This window comes from Lolium rigidum, chromosome 5 (genome assembly GCF_022539505.1).
Source record: "Lolium rigidum isolate FL_2022 chromosome 5, APGP_CSIRO_Lrig_0.1, whole genome shotgun sequence".
Lineage (NCBI taxonomy): Eukaryota > Viridiplantae > Streptophyta > Magnoliopsida > Poales > Poaceae > Lolium > Lolium rigidum.
In genome coordinates, this window is record NC_061512.1 from 238,535,475 (window position 1) to 238,552,328 (window position 16,854).

Below are 16,854 nucleotides of genomic sequence, written 5' to 3' on the forward strand. Positions count from 1 at the left end.
TTTTTCTGGATGGCGAAGGAACTTCTTTTGTGCCAAGGAGTATAATTATCGAACGTTTGGAGAAATATATGCCAAAAAAGGAAGTTATGACGTTCAGGTATATCTTGTGTATTTCCATTTATTTTGCTTACCTATATTTCTCCCTCATCGAATGAACTTCGCCCTTCCTGGATATTTTTTCAGCGTAATATTTGAGCACAATCATATGGTAAGCTATATTGATTGCCAAACAGCTTTCAAGGCTTATTAATTTTGTAAGAATCTGGATTGTGGTGTGTCGATCCATTTGTGTTATGTATGGCATTTGGAATTTCTTTGCAGTTTTCATTTTTTTTCCTTTATAACAACTTGCTTCTTTGCTGCTTCTACAGAGAATACTTGTATTGCTTCAATGAAGAAGCTAGTAGTCTTTTCATTCCTCTTGTGGATTTATTTATGGTGGTTGTAGTTTCTTTGCATTTTTAATTGTTTATCCCTAGATAACAATTTGCTTGTTTTCTGCCTCTACCAAGAATACTCATATTATTTCATGTTGAAGATTTTTCTAATGCAAAGAAGTTTGTTCTTTCAGACTTAAAATGTGGACAGTAGTAGGATTTATGATTTTTCCTGATCCTAGAGGTTTTGTATAGTGGAAATGCTCAGTTCTCTGCAATTCTATTTTGTGTAGATATTGCCTAATGCTGTTTTTAGTCCATTTGCTTTATGCTTGAGGATTGGCAAATTTACTATGAATTTTCACAGGCATGTAGAATTCCAGAAACGGGTGCATCCTTGGCCCTATTGCAGCTACCCAAGAGGTCAGTACACAGCAAGATCATTCACGATATTTTCCATTTCCTGGTTGTTTCTGATGATATTTTTTTAAGATACTCAGAAGTGGCGCAAACTTGCTTTTTACATTTGTGTTCTGATAATAACTGAAATCTACTTTAGTCTTTTATACTTGTACTCTCCTGGCCTTGGTGCTAATCAGCTAACCTACTATACTATCTTCATGGATATATTTGATTTGGGGTTGTAGACAGATCTGGGGATCTAGACTCCTGGAGTTATCCAAAGCCTTCAGCAGCTACTATCAGTGGTGAGTTAGCGCTTGTAAGTAGGTCACGGGTTGCGCTTGTTTACAGCTTTGTTCTGCCACTAACGATTACTGTGCATCTATCATTGGACAGAGGGCTTGAAATTGGTTAATACATTCGAAGAGACTTTTGGTGACCTGTATGATTCTGGTGAAGGTGTTTGGAGCCAACTCGACAAAACAGTTTGTCAGAACTTATGTCGAGCTGTTGTCTCACTTGGTTCATTCAGCGGTAATTTCACAGTAATATGCTACTCACTATCCCACATTTGAATTTGGTCATCAATGAAAACTTTTGTATATATGCAGGAGAAACGAGGTTTTTCGCGTGCACGGGCTTATTTATTGAATGGAATGGATGCACAATCATTCTGACTTCAGCGAGTTTGGTTAGGGATCCTAACGATGAAAACAAGATTGCTGAAAAATTGAAGGTTGGTTCACGATAGTCGAGCTGGTCCCTTACATTTTCTGCTTAGGTCTCACAGTGCTATTTGCAGATTAAAGTTTTGCTTCCAAACAAACAATGCAAAGAAGGGATATTGCAACACTACAGTTTGCACCACAATGTTGCTCTTGTCAGTGTCAAGGATTTCTGTCCTCTTCATTCATTTAGAATTAAAGATCCGTTGAATAGAACTCGTAAAGATCCCAAAAGATCTCGTAAAGATCCCAATGTAGTAGCTGTGGGGTGCTGTTTTGACTCGGGAGTCTTAATGGCTACATGTGGGAGAGGAACCGACTGGTCGGGCGTGCTTGATTACAGGGATCTTAGGTACTCCAGTTGTAAGATTACTAAGGTTAGTACTGCTATTGCGAATATTCTTAGTTGACATATCCATGACATGATGTACTAAACCTTATATATCTTCATTAATATAAATATGCACTTCTCCATTGAGACTGCTTCAATATCACCTTTTGTTTGCCAGGCTGGGATTGGAGGACCTCTGGTTGACTTTAGTGGGAGATTTATTGGCATGAACTTCTATGATAAGAAAATAGGAACCCCATTCATGTTTAGGGACTGTATTATTCGAGTTCTGAAACATTTTGAGGGCAAAAGGTATGTACACCTAGATTTGTTGTTTTGCATGTTGAAGTGCCTGTCATGTTTTAAGTATATGTATTCAGATTTGAAATTAGTGCATGAACATGATATTTTACGATTTCTTGAAAAATACTTTTTATTAAATCTAGCCTTAACTTGCTACTGTGTCAGGACCATTGATGAATCTGGCAGTGGTGGTACACCAATCAGGTACTTACTTATTATCACTTCGATATTTTGAATAAGCAGAATATGCTGATAACATTACTATGTGCGGAAAACTATCGAATAACGGAAACAGGTGGCCTCTACCCAAACCATGTTGGCGCCACCCAGACGATGAAGTCAAAGATTTGCTCCCACCCGGCGATGGGGAAGAATCTGGGCCGTTCGGATTCACATATTCGGATGGAGTCAGAGTGGACTACCATTAGATGTCATCCTGCGCTTGCTCTGCTCTGTCTTATTCAATCTGGTCTTGTGTACCTGTTTGTTTGAGCAGTTCAGAGTTTTCTATCTTCTAACCATGTTCGGATATTTTGGTGTTTAGCGAGTGAATCCACGTCATCCATAGCTCTAGTTTTTGCTAGTTTATGTGATACCTGAACATTTCCCCTGTGTTTGAAAAACATTTTTATGTGCGAACAGATGGAGTCAACTAATATGCATGCAGTAATTACTGTTCTTCAAGTCGAAATATATACTTATTCCATTTTGGTGGTATTTTGTAGTGTAACCGTAACTGTAATATTGTGCGGCCATTGGCCAAAATTTCTTTTGAGAATGGACAGTCAAATCTTCCTGGCCCATCTAGGTTTATAAACCTAAAAATTGTATGTTCACCTCGTCCCATCTAGGTTTCGAAATATATACTTATAGGCTCCATCTTCGCTTGCAATGTGCCCCATTGTTCCACGAATTTGTATCATAATACCCTTCAAATAACATTTTTAGGCAACACTGGAATTTCTACCATAAATTTTCAGTTGGGTTGCAACTAGAAAAATGCCTCAAGACTATTAGATTTGTCTTATGATCTGTGCTAGTGTAACATGAGTAGCAACTAAAATTCAATAGCCTGATCTGTCACGCCCATAAAAATATCATAAGTGCTACGGGAGGTGGAGCAATTGCAAAGAGGCAAGCAGCTTCCAGAATATGCGCACTATGAAGAACTTGAATGCAGTGGTGGCGACACCCACTAACTACAGCCGCCCGATCTGACCGAGCATGGAATGATGAAAGGTGGATATCAGTACATGTTAAATCAACGGTTAACAGTGACTCTGCTTGATTTTTTTTTTGATGGTCCTCTGTTCGATTCGCGCTCTCATGTCGTCAATCTGGTGCGCTTGTTTGTTTGAGCAGCTGAGAGAGTTATCCATCTAGGGCTCAGTTCTTTTGGCGGCTTCTCCGGGAAGCTGCCCTCCCCCCAGCTTCCTGGAGAAGCCGCCCCGGAGGGCAGCTTCTCGGAGAAGCCGCCTAAATTTTTAGTGCGGCTTCTCGGAGAAGCTAGTATGAGCTCTGATCAGTTCCAGTGGTGAACCTGTTGGTTTGGCTTGTCTTCAAACCATGTTGGCTAATAGTTTGTTGTTTATTTCTGGTAGTGAATGTATCTTATTTCTGGTAGTGAATGTATCTCATGTCCTCATCTGTACCGTGTCAATCATATAGTTGACTAAATCTGCATGATAGAAATTTCTCTTCTTACTGAAGTTGTAATGTCATGCGACACCCACCTAGAATTCTTTTGGATGTTCCGAAATCCATAAAACCATAGAAACAGAACTCACCCATTAACCACTGCAAAAATCTGGATCAGAGCTCCCAGGTTCTGATACAATGCATCTGCTAGAAATGGCAGACAGAGCGCAGAGCCCAAGCCACTGCCGCAACCAGTAAGTGGTCTCCTAGGGTCCAATACAAACAAGCTATAGCATATGATCAACCACACAGGAGCGCCTCAGATAAACATAACATAGGAAAGTACCAACATTCCTGATAAATCAACAGATCTGGTAGAAAGACCACAGAGAAGATGTTGCTATTACAATAAGGCAACAAATAACAAGGCTCTGGCTCTATACCAAAACATAGTCAGCACTGTATTTATTTCAACAAAGAGAATAAAAATAACACGTAAACACTTAACTAAGATTGTAGTAGTTCTACTCAAAACATCACCAGGGATAGAGAATATACGCATGAAGGTCCATGAGAGCAACATAGACCACCTCGACCAGAGCTCATACTAGCTTCCTATACGACATTCTTTTAGCAGTTCTCTATTGGTAATGCCTCCCGGGCCCATCCGTCCCCTCATAGGCAGGCAAGGGAGCATTGTTGTTGTAGTTACCGCTGCCTTGGTAGCCTGGGTTACCTGCTTGCCCTTGCTGCTCCAGTGCACCACTAGCATAGCCACGACCACCACCTTGGTAAGGAGGAGGCTGGTTGCTACCTGGGAAAGGGGGTGGAGGCGGGTTGCCAGGTCCTCCACTCTGGTACCCAGGGTTGTTGCCCTGGTAGGCTGGGCCTGGCCCACTCTGCATGTTGCCACCAGGGTTACCTTGGTAACCTTGGTTACCAGGTTGGTAGCCAGGGTGTGGGGCATTCGGATAGTTTGGTCCAACCCCTGGACCATAGCCCGGCTGTTGGTTTAGTGGTGCCTGGGGCTGGAAATTTCCCTGTGCAGGGCGCATTGGAGGAGCATCACGGGGTGGCATCTGTTGGTTCGGCACTGGGGGTGGGGGTGGAGGAGGACCACTCCTTCTGTCGAAGCCCCTTGGCCTGTTGCTGTCAAAGCTGCGAGGCCTGTCGTTGCGCCGGATTCTTTCACCGGCACGGACACTGTTTCTCACCCACTCCTCATGGTATTTAGGGTCGTAAGCAACAGCTTGTCCGTCTATGAATGGTTCTCCTGAAATACAAGAAAAGGCATTAGATACACCAAGATCTCTTAACCATTTGGACACAGATGAAAAACTGAAAATTGTGCGCAAGCTCAAATCATCCACGAAATAAACAAATGGTTAAAATGTTAAAGCTGCCACCTCATGGGCTCAGAGGCTTAGGAAAGAAGCAGCAAATAATGTAAATCATCTTCCCCAAGCACATATTCGAACTCTTATCTTGGATATACTCTGATCCAAAATAAGGCGACTGCAGCAAATAATGTACTCTTATCTTGGAGTATATCATCTTCCCCCAAAGCACATATTTAAACTCTTACCTTAGATATACTCTGATTCCATAATAAGACAACTGCAGCGCAAATACCATACCAATAGGAAGACAATCTATACTTCAGAAAAACACTAGCAAATACAGAAGCAATCGCTGCCATATAGCTCTAAAAATCAATTGTGTGTGTACTGCGTAATATTCTGGTTTCAGCGACAGAAGTTTGTGGTCGGTAACATTAACAAAAAGGTGACAGCGGCTCAAACAATCCCTACTTTATTTAACACAAATAACCAAGTTGTCACCAATCGCCATTACTTTCATAGTTGAATAGGTATCTTAGATACTGGTGACATCCTTTACTAGATACTGTAAAGTGAAGATACAGAGAGCAGTCAAGATTATACTCCAAGACTAAAAATACCACACCGTATCAATGATGAGATGTCCATCACTAGCTACCTAGAACAAAAAATAGGGTACATAAACTACCGGCAGCAGCAAATAGGATACCAATAATGATCATTAACCAATGGATGAAACAGGTAAAGTATGTCTTAAGCCTTTGATTAATATGAGTCCTAAAAGCATGTGCCAGAGGAAACTACAGCCTCAGAATAAAAAAATATTACATAGGAAATCTGAAAATTCCTAAATCTGGAACACGGCAACACGCAATTAAAATAGTATAACAGAAAATCAAAGCTAGCAGCACATACTAGTAAATCCATTAACTAGTTAGCAGAAAAGCAACAACCATTCCAAAAGTATTATAGTAAGGAAATTCAGTCAGGTACAAAGCAGATGATCATTACCTCCGTAGTCCTTATTTTTGACATCCAGGTACGAATCAGGAAGAACCCATCGAACCTTAGGCAACTCTGGAAATAATGTAGTGGCAATAGTTCAAAACAAGGCCATTTGGAGTCACCTTCATAGAATAGAAAGATCATGTAGAAAGAATTTCATGCAAGGACCACAATACCTTTGAGTTTGTAGGAGAGTTCCTCAGATACCAGGGCTCCAAAAGCGAAATAATGCCGAGTTGAGACAGAGTAGATCTTCATCCTTGCTTCTTCCTCACTGGAAGATAGAACAGATTCAAGATATGGATACGTTATAAATAATGACCTGAAGCCCATGTTTTGCTACGATTGCAAGAGACAAATAAAAATACAAAAGCATGGTTAAACTGCAACAGATGTCTAGTGAACTTATAGCTGTCTTTTTTTCTTTCAAAAACTAACACTAAAGCATGGTCCTCAAGTAAGAATCAACATCAGCACAAGTGACAAATGAGATTCTTGAATCTTCAGAGAAGATGCATATAAAGCATCATGTAATGGTAAAATGACACAATTTAGAAAACAGGTAGCAACAAACAGTTCTCGCACTTGACTAATTCAAGCCATAAATCATCAATTGGTCACCCATAAGTAATAAATATATAAAATAACCGAACTTCATTGAGCCCTCTTCAACTCAGTTTCTTCACCCTCTGATCTTCAAGCACTTACAAATATATTTGCGCATCAGAATGAGACCATACTAACATAGTCAATAATGTAGACGAAATATATGAGGAGACAATCACTAAAAAACCTAGTATACATGAACATGTTAATATTTCAAATTACAGTTGTAGTGGTGACCAGATCATCAAATTGGTGTCTCTATTTAACTGACATGGTAATTTCAAACATTCATCTACCATTATTAACTTGTTACTGCATATAAAACATAACAAAACCCTGGCAAGTGACACCGGGAACTGGCAATTCTCATTTCTATGCGCACAAACAGGGTTCACGGCCAACGATAACTCAACATTCACATCGCTCGCCATTCCCCACACCCCGAACCCCCTCCACAGCAACCAGATCGAAACACTCGCGTCATAAAAAAAACTCGCGGATGCGAGGCGTAGCGTCAGCGCGGGACGGGGATGGAGACTGCGGTGCGAGGCATCGTACCTTCCGACGATCTGGGCGAGGGTCTTGATGTAGGTGTCGATGATCTCCTCGCGGGGGACGTCGGGGTTGGCGGGGTTGCCCGGCGGCGGGTCCATGACGACGAGCCAGTGCTCGAAGTCGCAGCCGTCGAGGAGGATCGTCTCCTTGGGCGGGCGGTTGGTCCAGTTCGGGGAGTTGTCCCTGAGCGACGAGGCCGCGGGCTGCGTCGTGAACCCCCTGGCGGGCGCCGCGGCGGGGGGCGCGGCCGGGAGGAGGCTCCCCGCGGCGGCGAGCGGGCGGAGGAAGCGCGAGGGGGCGGCGGCGGGGAGGAGCGACAGCTTGGAGAGGCGGAGCGCGCGCGACGCCGACGCCATGGCGGATGGAAAGGAAAACCCTAGTGGGGAAGTTGGGGAAATGGGGCGGAGATGGGAATGGGGTTTAAGGCTTTGGCTTATACTAGGGTTTATAGAAAGGGCTCGTGTTTTGTTGGGCCGGAAATATCTCTATACACTGGGCTTGGGCTGTGAAAAGTGTGATCTGTGGTATCATGGACATGGGCCTTCCAAAGAGTGACATCACAGCAAAACAGGATATGATGGACAGAGTTTCTCTGTACTAAAGAATTGACCTCGGATGATTTCAAAACAAAAAAAAGAATTGACCTCGGATCAAAGTCGTCAACAAAAAAATGACCTCAGATAAATAAAAAAATAAGTGAATTTCATAGTTTACTTATTTATTTGGAGGGAATGTCATCGTGGCGACTTATTGGTTGTAAAAACGGTTACATCGTCTCTTCTTTAAAGAAGATAGCATTCCATAGAAGCTATGGTTTATGAAGAGTAGCACAAAATTTGTGCCTTTGTGGAAATCATGACATAATGTTCGGGAATTAAAGTATACCAAGTACAAATAGACTTACCAACATAATCGAATAGTTAACATTTTTTCTATAAAGAAATTCTTGGTCAGTTTAGGCGCGGGTTAATACTCTCGTGAGAACATTGTCATGACCATCTTCTTCCATAGACACTATATACCACAGACATGGTGTTTCTGCACCCGGGTGCATATGCATCTTTTATTTGAAAATGCATTTTTAATATATTTAAAAATGTCAAACAAATACAAAAAAATATCTCGTGTATATCTTGGCATGTTACATGCTCATGAAATTGCTTCAGAAAAAACTAACATGTTTTGTCCCCTATGTAAAAAAGACAAATTTTGGTTCTACAATAATCAATTTCTCGAGACATTTTTTTTCTCTTTTTTACACAGGGTAAAAAAATATCGGTTTTATGTGAAACTTTACGTGCGCACATACAACATATCCCTCTAAATGTGAATTGTTTTCCTAAACTTTTTACTTTTTAAAAGTATGTTTAGTATATACCGGGTACAAATTTCTCGAGACAAATTTTGCACCTGGCATCAATTTTGAGTTTTCGTTATTGCAGCTCATACTAGGAGCTCACATATGAGGCTCAATAAGGCCATATCGTCTTTTTTCTCTAATCCATTTATTTTTCCTCCTCTTCTATTTTTGTATCTCTATTTCCCTTTTGTATATTTTTTTCCTAGGTTAATATGTGATTATTTTTATGAGATGCACAAACACTAGTTTTCGAATACATGAAGACTTTCCTTTGGAAACATGAAATCCATATAAGATACATCTAAATTTTTGTATTATTTAAGAATCTTATTTAAACACATGGTGATATACAAGAACATATATTTTGATACATAATGGAACTTCTGTTTTCTTATAACATGTGAACATTTATTTCTACATACAAGAACATTCTGGACAATATATGGAAACATGACATTTCTTTTCGCACATAAGAACTTTTTTTTAAAAAAAAGCAAGATCATTTGTTTTGGTAAGCATGAACATCTTTTATAGCACCGGAACATTTTACTTATTCATCACAAAATTATATGAAATTACTGAGATAAATATATTTTTGACAGGGAAAGTAATATTGTTGCGCATGAGCTTGCGAAGTTGGGTTAGCGTGAGTGTAGTGGTATTTTACATGATTCAGCGCCAACCTGCGTGTCAGCAATAATCATGAATGATTGTAACAACATTGTTTCATGATCAATAAAGCTCACGTTACCGTAAAAAATATTTTTGATTTATAAAAAATTAAAACAATTTGTACTACTCCTACTTGTTAATGGGTCGGACCAAAGTGCTGCCCAATTCTTCAGACTTTTCTTTTTACACAACCCAATTCTTCAGAGTTCAGAGTTCAACGTTCAAGGGCTGGCCCATGTGAGCGACTGAGCGTGGCGCCGCTACAGCTCGCGATAAGCGGCACGACCCAGTTTCTTCGCCGGAAAAGAGACGAAGGGCGTTGCGAGCAAGAATAGGGTTTACACTCTCCACCGCCGCTGCGGCCTGCGGACTCGTCTTCTCGGTCGACATCTCCAAGGTCGAGCGGCGGCGAAGGTCCCCTATTCCCTACCGTCGCCGTTCCTATCTCCCGGCCGGTCGTGGTGAAGGTACCGCCGTTTCTTGGTTCTCCTGTCCCCTCTTCGTTGGTTCCCCATCGACATGTACATGGTTTGCTTTTTTCGATTCGCTTTCTTGATTGAGACTTGCCAGGGGGGAAACCGGCAGCATCATCCATTTTAGTTTTAAAGCCATTCTCCTGTGTAGAAAGTAAGCGTTTTGCGATGGAATGCCACTATACCAGCGTAGGTTGCAGCAAACAGTATGAATTTGTAGTTGAACAGATACTAGATCGGTGGTACATATTGATTTATAGGGAAACGCTCTGGTGTGGCTTCATCACCTAACTTCGCTTCATGCGAATTTGCAAGCACCAATTCCAGGAATACATACAGGTGGGGATCCCCACCCTGGTATAGTTCTGAAGAACAAAGCTGGGCCTTATCTAGTAGTAAAAAAATCATCTCTAATTCGTTTCTGTTTGAATCCCTACTATCTTGCCCGGGAGCTACAAGTGCTAATTTCATGTCCTTGTTTTCATGTGATTTACTAGGTGCCTCCAAATAAGTAGGTTCAGATTCAGCACAAGAGTCTCGTCTTCTGGAGTTGCTTTCATCAATTACTCAATTTTTCTTTCTGTTCTCTTCGTTTGTTATTCAGGCTCTCCTCCTACTTACGGTGGTAGTTTCATTTAATGGTTGGGCTTGTAGCTTCATTGTTTCTTACGAAGTTACTAGCAATTTAGAGATAGATAAGGTGTTGGCTACTTTAATAGTTCATGTCCATTCTTATGAATAACAAACAAGTTTTGATTGATTCAGTAAATGCACAAAGTTATTCATAACCTGTGTTGCCAGCACAATCCCCATCTTCACATGCTTTATCCTGACATCATAAGTTTTAGTCCAGCTCCTCGGTTGTTTTCTAAACCTTGATATTACCTGATTGGTACAGCTGAATTTGCTCGATGGAGGACCTACCAGAGGATCTGGCGGCAGAGATTTTCAACAAGATCACCAGTACAAGTGATCTGAATTCTCTTTCCCTTGTGTCAAAGCAGCTCTACAAAATAGAGGGGAATCAAAGGGCTGCTATCCGTGTTGGTTCCGGTCTTTGCACTGCTACAGAAGCACTGACAACATTGTGCGCTCGGTTCCCAAATCTGCGGAAAGTGGAAGTCGATTACTCTGGTTGTGTACCTAGATGTGTACATCAGTTGAACAACAAAGGCCTCTCTGTGTTTTCATCTCACTGTTCCTCGCTGATTGACCTCACCTTAAGCTTCTGCTCATACATCAATGACTATGGGCTTGGTTGTTTAGCTCATTGCAAGACATTGGTGTCTCTCAGGCTGATCTCCACACCACAAATAACGTCAATTGGGCTTCTCTTTGTTGCAGTTGGTTGCACGAGTCTCTCTGCTCTCCACCTTATCGATTGCGAGAAAATCGACAGTGTTGAGTGGTTGGAATACCTTGGTAGGGATGGATCGTTGGAAGAGCTTGTAGTGAGGAATTGCAAAGGAATCAGTCACCATGACCTCCTTAAGTTTGGTTCAGGATGGATGAAGCTCCAGAAGTTTGAGTTTGAGGGGAATAGAGGATTCTATGGTATTTCTCAAGGTGATACGGTCTATGACTCCTCGTACGATGCTCACAGCAGGGATATATATGATTGGTGCTGTGAGAGTTTGAAGTATTTAAGGTTGGCGCATATAAAAACTTTGCCAGAAGTAGGACTTCGTGTTGTCCTAGGGAAGTGTAAAGCATTTGAGAAGCTTTGCCTTGAGTATGTTCATGCCCTGAATGACAATGAAATGATTGCATTATCAACGAGCTGCACCAATCTTAAAAGCATCTCACTCTGGCTCGATATTCAGTACTACTCTAGTGACGTCAGCGCTGGTGAAGTCAGGACGTCATTTACCGATAAGAGCCTTTACTCCCTAGCCGTTAACTGTCGTATGCTTCAGATCGTAGACTTCAAATTTGATGGATGTTCTCGTGACTGGCCATCAGAAATTGGATTCACACAGAAGGGCTTTCTGGCACTAATTCGGTCCTGCCCAATTCGTGTTCTTGTGCTAGACACCGCTAACTTCTTGGATGAAGAGGGGATGAAGGCCATCTCATCCTCACCACATCTGGAGACACTCGAGCTTACATTGTGTCCTGCGGTTACTGATGCTGGGATGCGCTTCATTGCACACACCCCATGCTTGAGAAATCTCACACTTCGAGTGTGTCATAAGGTGACTGATGTTGGAGTGGCTGAACTGGGACGCGAACATAAGTTGGAGTCTTTGGTCATTGACTATTGTGGCCAAGTCTCTCTGCAAGGTGTGCAGGGTGTTGCCAAGTCAGTTCTCTACTCCCAGGACTTCTCTCCATGGTTCAAAAGAGCGTACGCCTAGGTACGCTTAAGCGCTGAGCGGTTGCCTTCCGCTTCGCTTTTGGCCTAAGCGTTCGATTAAGCGAGACAAAGAATCTGGTCATATTTTGTGCTAGAATCTCCTCTATGCGAGTGTTCGTGTGTTGCCTGTGTTGCTCTGCTCCTTGCTCGACGCATTGATGCTATGTTAATTTGATTAGGTCTTGCTTAGCTGCTTGCTACTCCAGTACTGCTTAGCTGCTTGTTTGTGTTTGTTACATTGTTTGCTTAGCTGCTTATTTGTGTTTGTTACATTGTTTGCTTAGCTGCTTGTCTCTATAAGAAAATTGGAGCAAAACCGAGGCTAACCAAGGTATTAATCCTCTTGTTTCTCAGAAATGTAGCATTACATGCTTAAGATAAAAATTTACAGCATATTATAGGGTTATATGTGCCCATTTTGACTTCCCGTTTCATGTTGTTTCATGTTCGTACAATTTTAGCCTGAGCGCTTAAGCTCGCTTAAGCAACAGTTCCTCTAAGCAGTGCCTCACCGCTCGCTTATCGCCTAGCGCTTTTTTGAACCTTGCTTCTCTCGGAGGAGGAAAATAGGTTTGGGTAGCGGCTGTTGATGCTCCTGAAGTCATTAAGTTGTTGAGTTTGCAGCATTGGACAAAGCTGCCCATCATTCGACCCAGATTCACTCTCTGAACTTCTTATTGCCTTCTACCTTTACTTCTCCTGTATGACAGCCTAGCTATGAACTTTGTGCGGCATCTGATGAATGCATCTTGAATAATAGCCACCAGTTATGCATTATATACTTGTTGCTTAATTTCTACTCTCTGTAGCCGTTTTGGATAATCTGGCCCCAAGATTTCCTGTTTTCCCAGTTTTGGTTTATATACTTGTTGCATCTCACTATGACCCTTTGGTTTTTATTGTTTTTGGACTCTTAGCAAATGTGTTGAACCCTTTTCTTTTTTATTACGGAAGTGATTTTGAAGACATGTATATCTGCCTGCTATTTTTCGGGTGGCAATTTGGTATGGATCAGTGTAGTTATCGAAGTTTCACATGACCATGTAGAAAGTTGGCATGCTCGTTATTTTGTTGTTGATACTGATTCTATTGGAGGATTTTGTGCATTCAAGTTGGATATGAGGAAGAATTGTGATGGGACTATGTTCTGAGGCCCTTTTCAATTAACATAGTGACATGTGAACTGCTCATTTTCATCTTAGTCCCTTAGCGCAATGAGATTCCAAGATGACAAAGTTACTACTCCCTTAGAGCATCTCTAGCAAGCTCGTATATTGAACCGAAAACGCAGAGTTCGGTCTTCCGAACTGTTCAGTTTAGATGGATTTTGTCACGGCGGAGATAGAAACTGAACTCGCGGCTGAAAAAACGAAACCAAACGTCACGGGAAAATATGATCTTGCGAAATTGAACCCATTTTGCTCCGATCGAGCTACATTTGTCAATAATTTACATTAAACTAGCCAAAATACGTAGCAGTTTGAGCTACATTCCATAATTTGAGACCTAAACTACTTATTATGCCCCGGATTGTCACCGGGGTAGTTCTTGCGGCAGTGGAGGGTTTTTCCGTGTCGGCGCCTCCTGCGCGACGATGACCGCGGCCACCTCGAACGCCGCCGCCTCCGCCGAGCTCCCGCAGGCTAGGGGCGGCCCGTCTGCGTCGTCGTCGTCGTTGCCGTCACCGTGAGGGGGAAACGCCGGCAGCGGCGGGTTGCACGAGGGGGTGCCTCCTCGGCTTCTCCTTCCCGCTCCTCCTCGCGCGCTGCCCGGCGCGCGAAAGTTCGCGGCCACTTCCGTGCCGCCCACTTCCAAGCGTCGTCGGAGCGCACCCGCCTCGCGCGGTCTGCATCCGACCGTACACCCGACGGACGCGGAGCTGGCTTCCCACCGCCGATTCGGCCCCTCCCCTACCTACGCGTCTAAAGCGGCCCATTGCGGACGGAGGGGGGTGGCGACAGCAGCGGAGCGGCGACGGCTGCAGCGGAATTGCTCGCCGTAGCACAAGCAGGCGGCGACAGAGGGAGTGGAAGCGGCGGAGGGGAGTAGGGTTTGGAAAACCGAACTCCCCTTCGCGGCCCCTTTTAATACGAGACGCCCGCGGAGTTTTTCGGGCCCCCGAACTCGTTTTACAGGCCAGGCCGCGAGTTCGGGCTCCGTTTTGGCCCAGTATCGGCCTGAACCCGTATTTCCGTCGAACTCTTTCGGTTTCAGCCAGTTTGACGGATTCTGTTAGAGATGCTCTTAGTCCATAAAAAGTTATCGGAGACTTATCAAAATTTGGATGTATCTATACGCTAAATAGTATCTAGATAAATCTAAATTTAGACAAACTTTTGACATTCTTTTATGGATAGAGGTAATAGATAAATTTTGGATTTATTTTATCAGTTGACCTTGCAATGCCATGGCACTGTAAGAGAATTTTTTTTTTCTTTTGCGATGAACAGGGAGTTTTATTAACTTAAAACAGTATGCTCCTTTACAAGCAGCTCATCAATACACGGGGGAGCCTCAAGCCGCAATACCGCGGCTACCGCACCCCTCTTAGCTAATTGCGCGAGCTCATGAACCACTCTATTACTCTCCCTATTCGTATTACAGAACACGACATTACGAAAACTACGGCTAGGTTGTTTAATCTCCAGCAGAATGGGTCCAAAACGAGACCGATCTCAACTATCCCGTAGTCCTTCCGCAAGTGTCAAACAGTCGACTTCCAGCACAAGTAGCATATCACACCACTGCAGAGCTTGCTTGACACCCTGCAGGCATGCCAGGAACTCCGCTTCTTCCGCAGCAGCACATTTAGGTAGATTAAACCAAGCCGACAGAAGCACCTCTCCTCTGCAGTTCCTAATGATGCAGCCAGCAGTTGCCTCTCCAGACTTAAGATTAAAACTCGCGTCGGTGTTCAACTTTGCCCAGCCCTCTGGTGGAACCTTCCAAGCCGATGCCCGAGGGCCACCCTTTCGCCCCTGATTCTCCGTTTTCTTTCGATCCTCTTGTCGGATTTTGAACAGTAAGTCACAATAGTTCTGAAGAAAACCGACAGACTGTGACACTGATACGTCTCCTTTAGCATGGACTATATCATTACGTAGGTACAAGCATCTCCAAAACAGCAGCAAAAGGCGAGATCGTGTAAGGTCATCTACTGCACTTATCATGATCAGGAGCCAATCATCACATGTTCTGACGAAGGACGATTCAGACGGTATGTCCCAAACCTCTCTAACTTCATGACGTAGTGCACGGGTCTTGGTACATGCCACGACTGCATGGAATCCGTCCTCCGTTTCCCTTCCACAGATGTTGCACGTTGGCATCACCGCCATGGTACGCTTGCATCGGTTCTGCTCAGTACCAAGCGCTTCACTGAATATTAGCGCTGCACTGCTCTAATTCTTAGTATTTTGATAGGAGCAGGACAACTCGTTAGTGGTTATGTATCAAATCCAAAAGGAGTATCGTTTACAGAGGGTGCTCCTTTACAAATCACAGGAGCTCCTCTACAAATTACGAGAGCGATGTCCTTAAGGCTTGACTACAGAATAAAGCAAATGAGTTTCTGTAGCTCATGAGTTAGCTAGTTTAGCAAAAGGTTCAGTCTAAAATATCTACTCCATCCATATCGGTTTAACAGCGTACGTAGTTTAAGAAAACATTTTGACCATTAATTTGACCAATAAAATATGAGAAATATGTCATAAAAAATATGTCACTGAAAACCTTGTTTGAATATGAATCTAATTGTATAAGTTTTATAGACATCTAATTTATATTTTGTTGACTAAACTAATGGTTAAACTTTACCTTAAACTGCGTGCGCATCTGTTAAATAGATACGGAGGAAGTAGATAGATGAACCACCTGATGCAATTGTAGTATTGTAGCTTTTTTGGTTTCAGATGTATTACCTATTACAATAGTGAGAGTGGATAAATGGAGGCAGAGCTACATGTAGCTCTTTATTTTCAAAACTTCGGAAATCATATTTTTAAGTTTTAAAATATTCTGTAAAAAAAATCTAGATTCAGCCAATGATGATATCTACAAATATGTAAAATCTTAATGTGAAATTCTTAATAATTTAGGCTACATGTGGATCTGAGAATAGTGAATAGTGCATATTTCAAAACTATACAGCCTGCTAGATTTTATCAATTTTATGTAGTATACAATACAAATAATTTCCGTTTGAGATTTTTCACGTTTGTAAATTTCATCATTGTCAACATCAAGAATTTTTTTTCCATATTTGTTGAAAACTTATAACTACTATAATTTTTGATTTTTTTTAAAATAAAAATCTACATGTAGCTCAGCCCGTTTAGAGTTTTCGTTACAGTACAATAGTTGTGTATAGCCTTTTCCTTCCTTGGGCGGAATCAATTCCATTGCGTGGGTGTACGGGCTGCATAGAAACAAGCCTACGGGCCGGAAAATAATTCTATGCGAGAATTTCCCCCCTCTTTCACTCCATCTTCCACCCCTGCACCGTTCTTTTTTTTTTTGCGGGTAAAATAGGAACTTTATTATTACAAGTCGATCAAGGCCAAGAGCCTGAGAAATAGCTTCAGGTCCCGTACCTAACCAAGTAGCATTGAGGTTCTCTAGTCTTGCTAGATTTGCAAGATCATGGCTAACCCTCACCTGCGAACGTTCCACTTTTACAAAACTACACTCACTCCTTTGACTAGCTAGAAAT

General features: G+C 42.3%; 3 protein-coding genes across 3 annotated transcripts; 2 read left to right on the plus strand and 1 right to left on the minus strand.

Annotated features, from left to right (window-relative positions):
- Positions 1–781: 781 nt before the first annotated feature.
- On the plus strand, positions 782–2,656 carry LOC124657309 (the record flags this gene model as incomplete). Its single annotated transcript, XM_047195881.1, has 8 exons — positions 782–800; positions 1,025–1,084; positions 1,176–1,313; positions 1,391–1,515; positions 1,582–1,881; positions 2,014–2,147; positions 2,304–2,342; positions 2,635–2,656. Coding segments are annotated over 8 exons (837 nt in total), but the record flags the coding sequence as incomplete, so codon positions are not given.
- Positions 2,657–4,134: 1,478 nt separating this feature from the next.
- LOC124652869 (multiple organellar RNA editing factor 8, chloroplastic/mitochondrial-like) lies at positions 4,135–7,638 on the minus strand. Its single transcript, XM_047191918.1, has 4 exons — positions 7,286–7,638; positions 6,298–6,395; positions 6,128–6,193; positions 4,135–5,049 (listed from the first exon to the last, which is right to left on the minus strand). The coding sequence occupies exons 1-4, from the start codon at positions 7,636–7,638 to the stop codon at positions 4,418–4,420; spliced, it is 1,149 nt and encodes a 382-aa protein (XP_047047874.1). The 3' UTR covers positions 4,135–4,417.
- A 2,025-nt stretch (positions 7,639–9,663) lies between these two features.
- Positions 9,664–12,276, plus strand: LOC124653477 (F-box/LRR-repeat protein 14-like). The gene is made up of 2 exons (XM_047192538.1): positions 9,664–9,781; positions 10,686–12,276. Exon 2 carries the CDS (start codon positions 10,699–10,701, stop codon positions 12,142–12,144), a length of 1,446 nt encoding a protein of 481 aa, XP_047048494.1. The 5' UTR covers positions 9,664–9,781; positions 10,686–10,698; the 3' UTR covers positions 12,145–12,276.
- Positions 12,277–16,854: the final 4,578 nt, after the last annotated feature.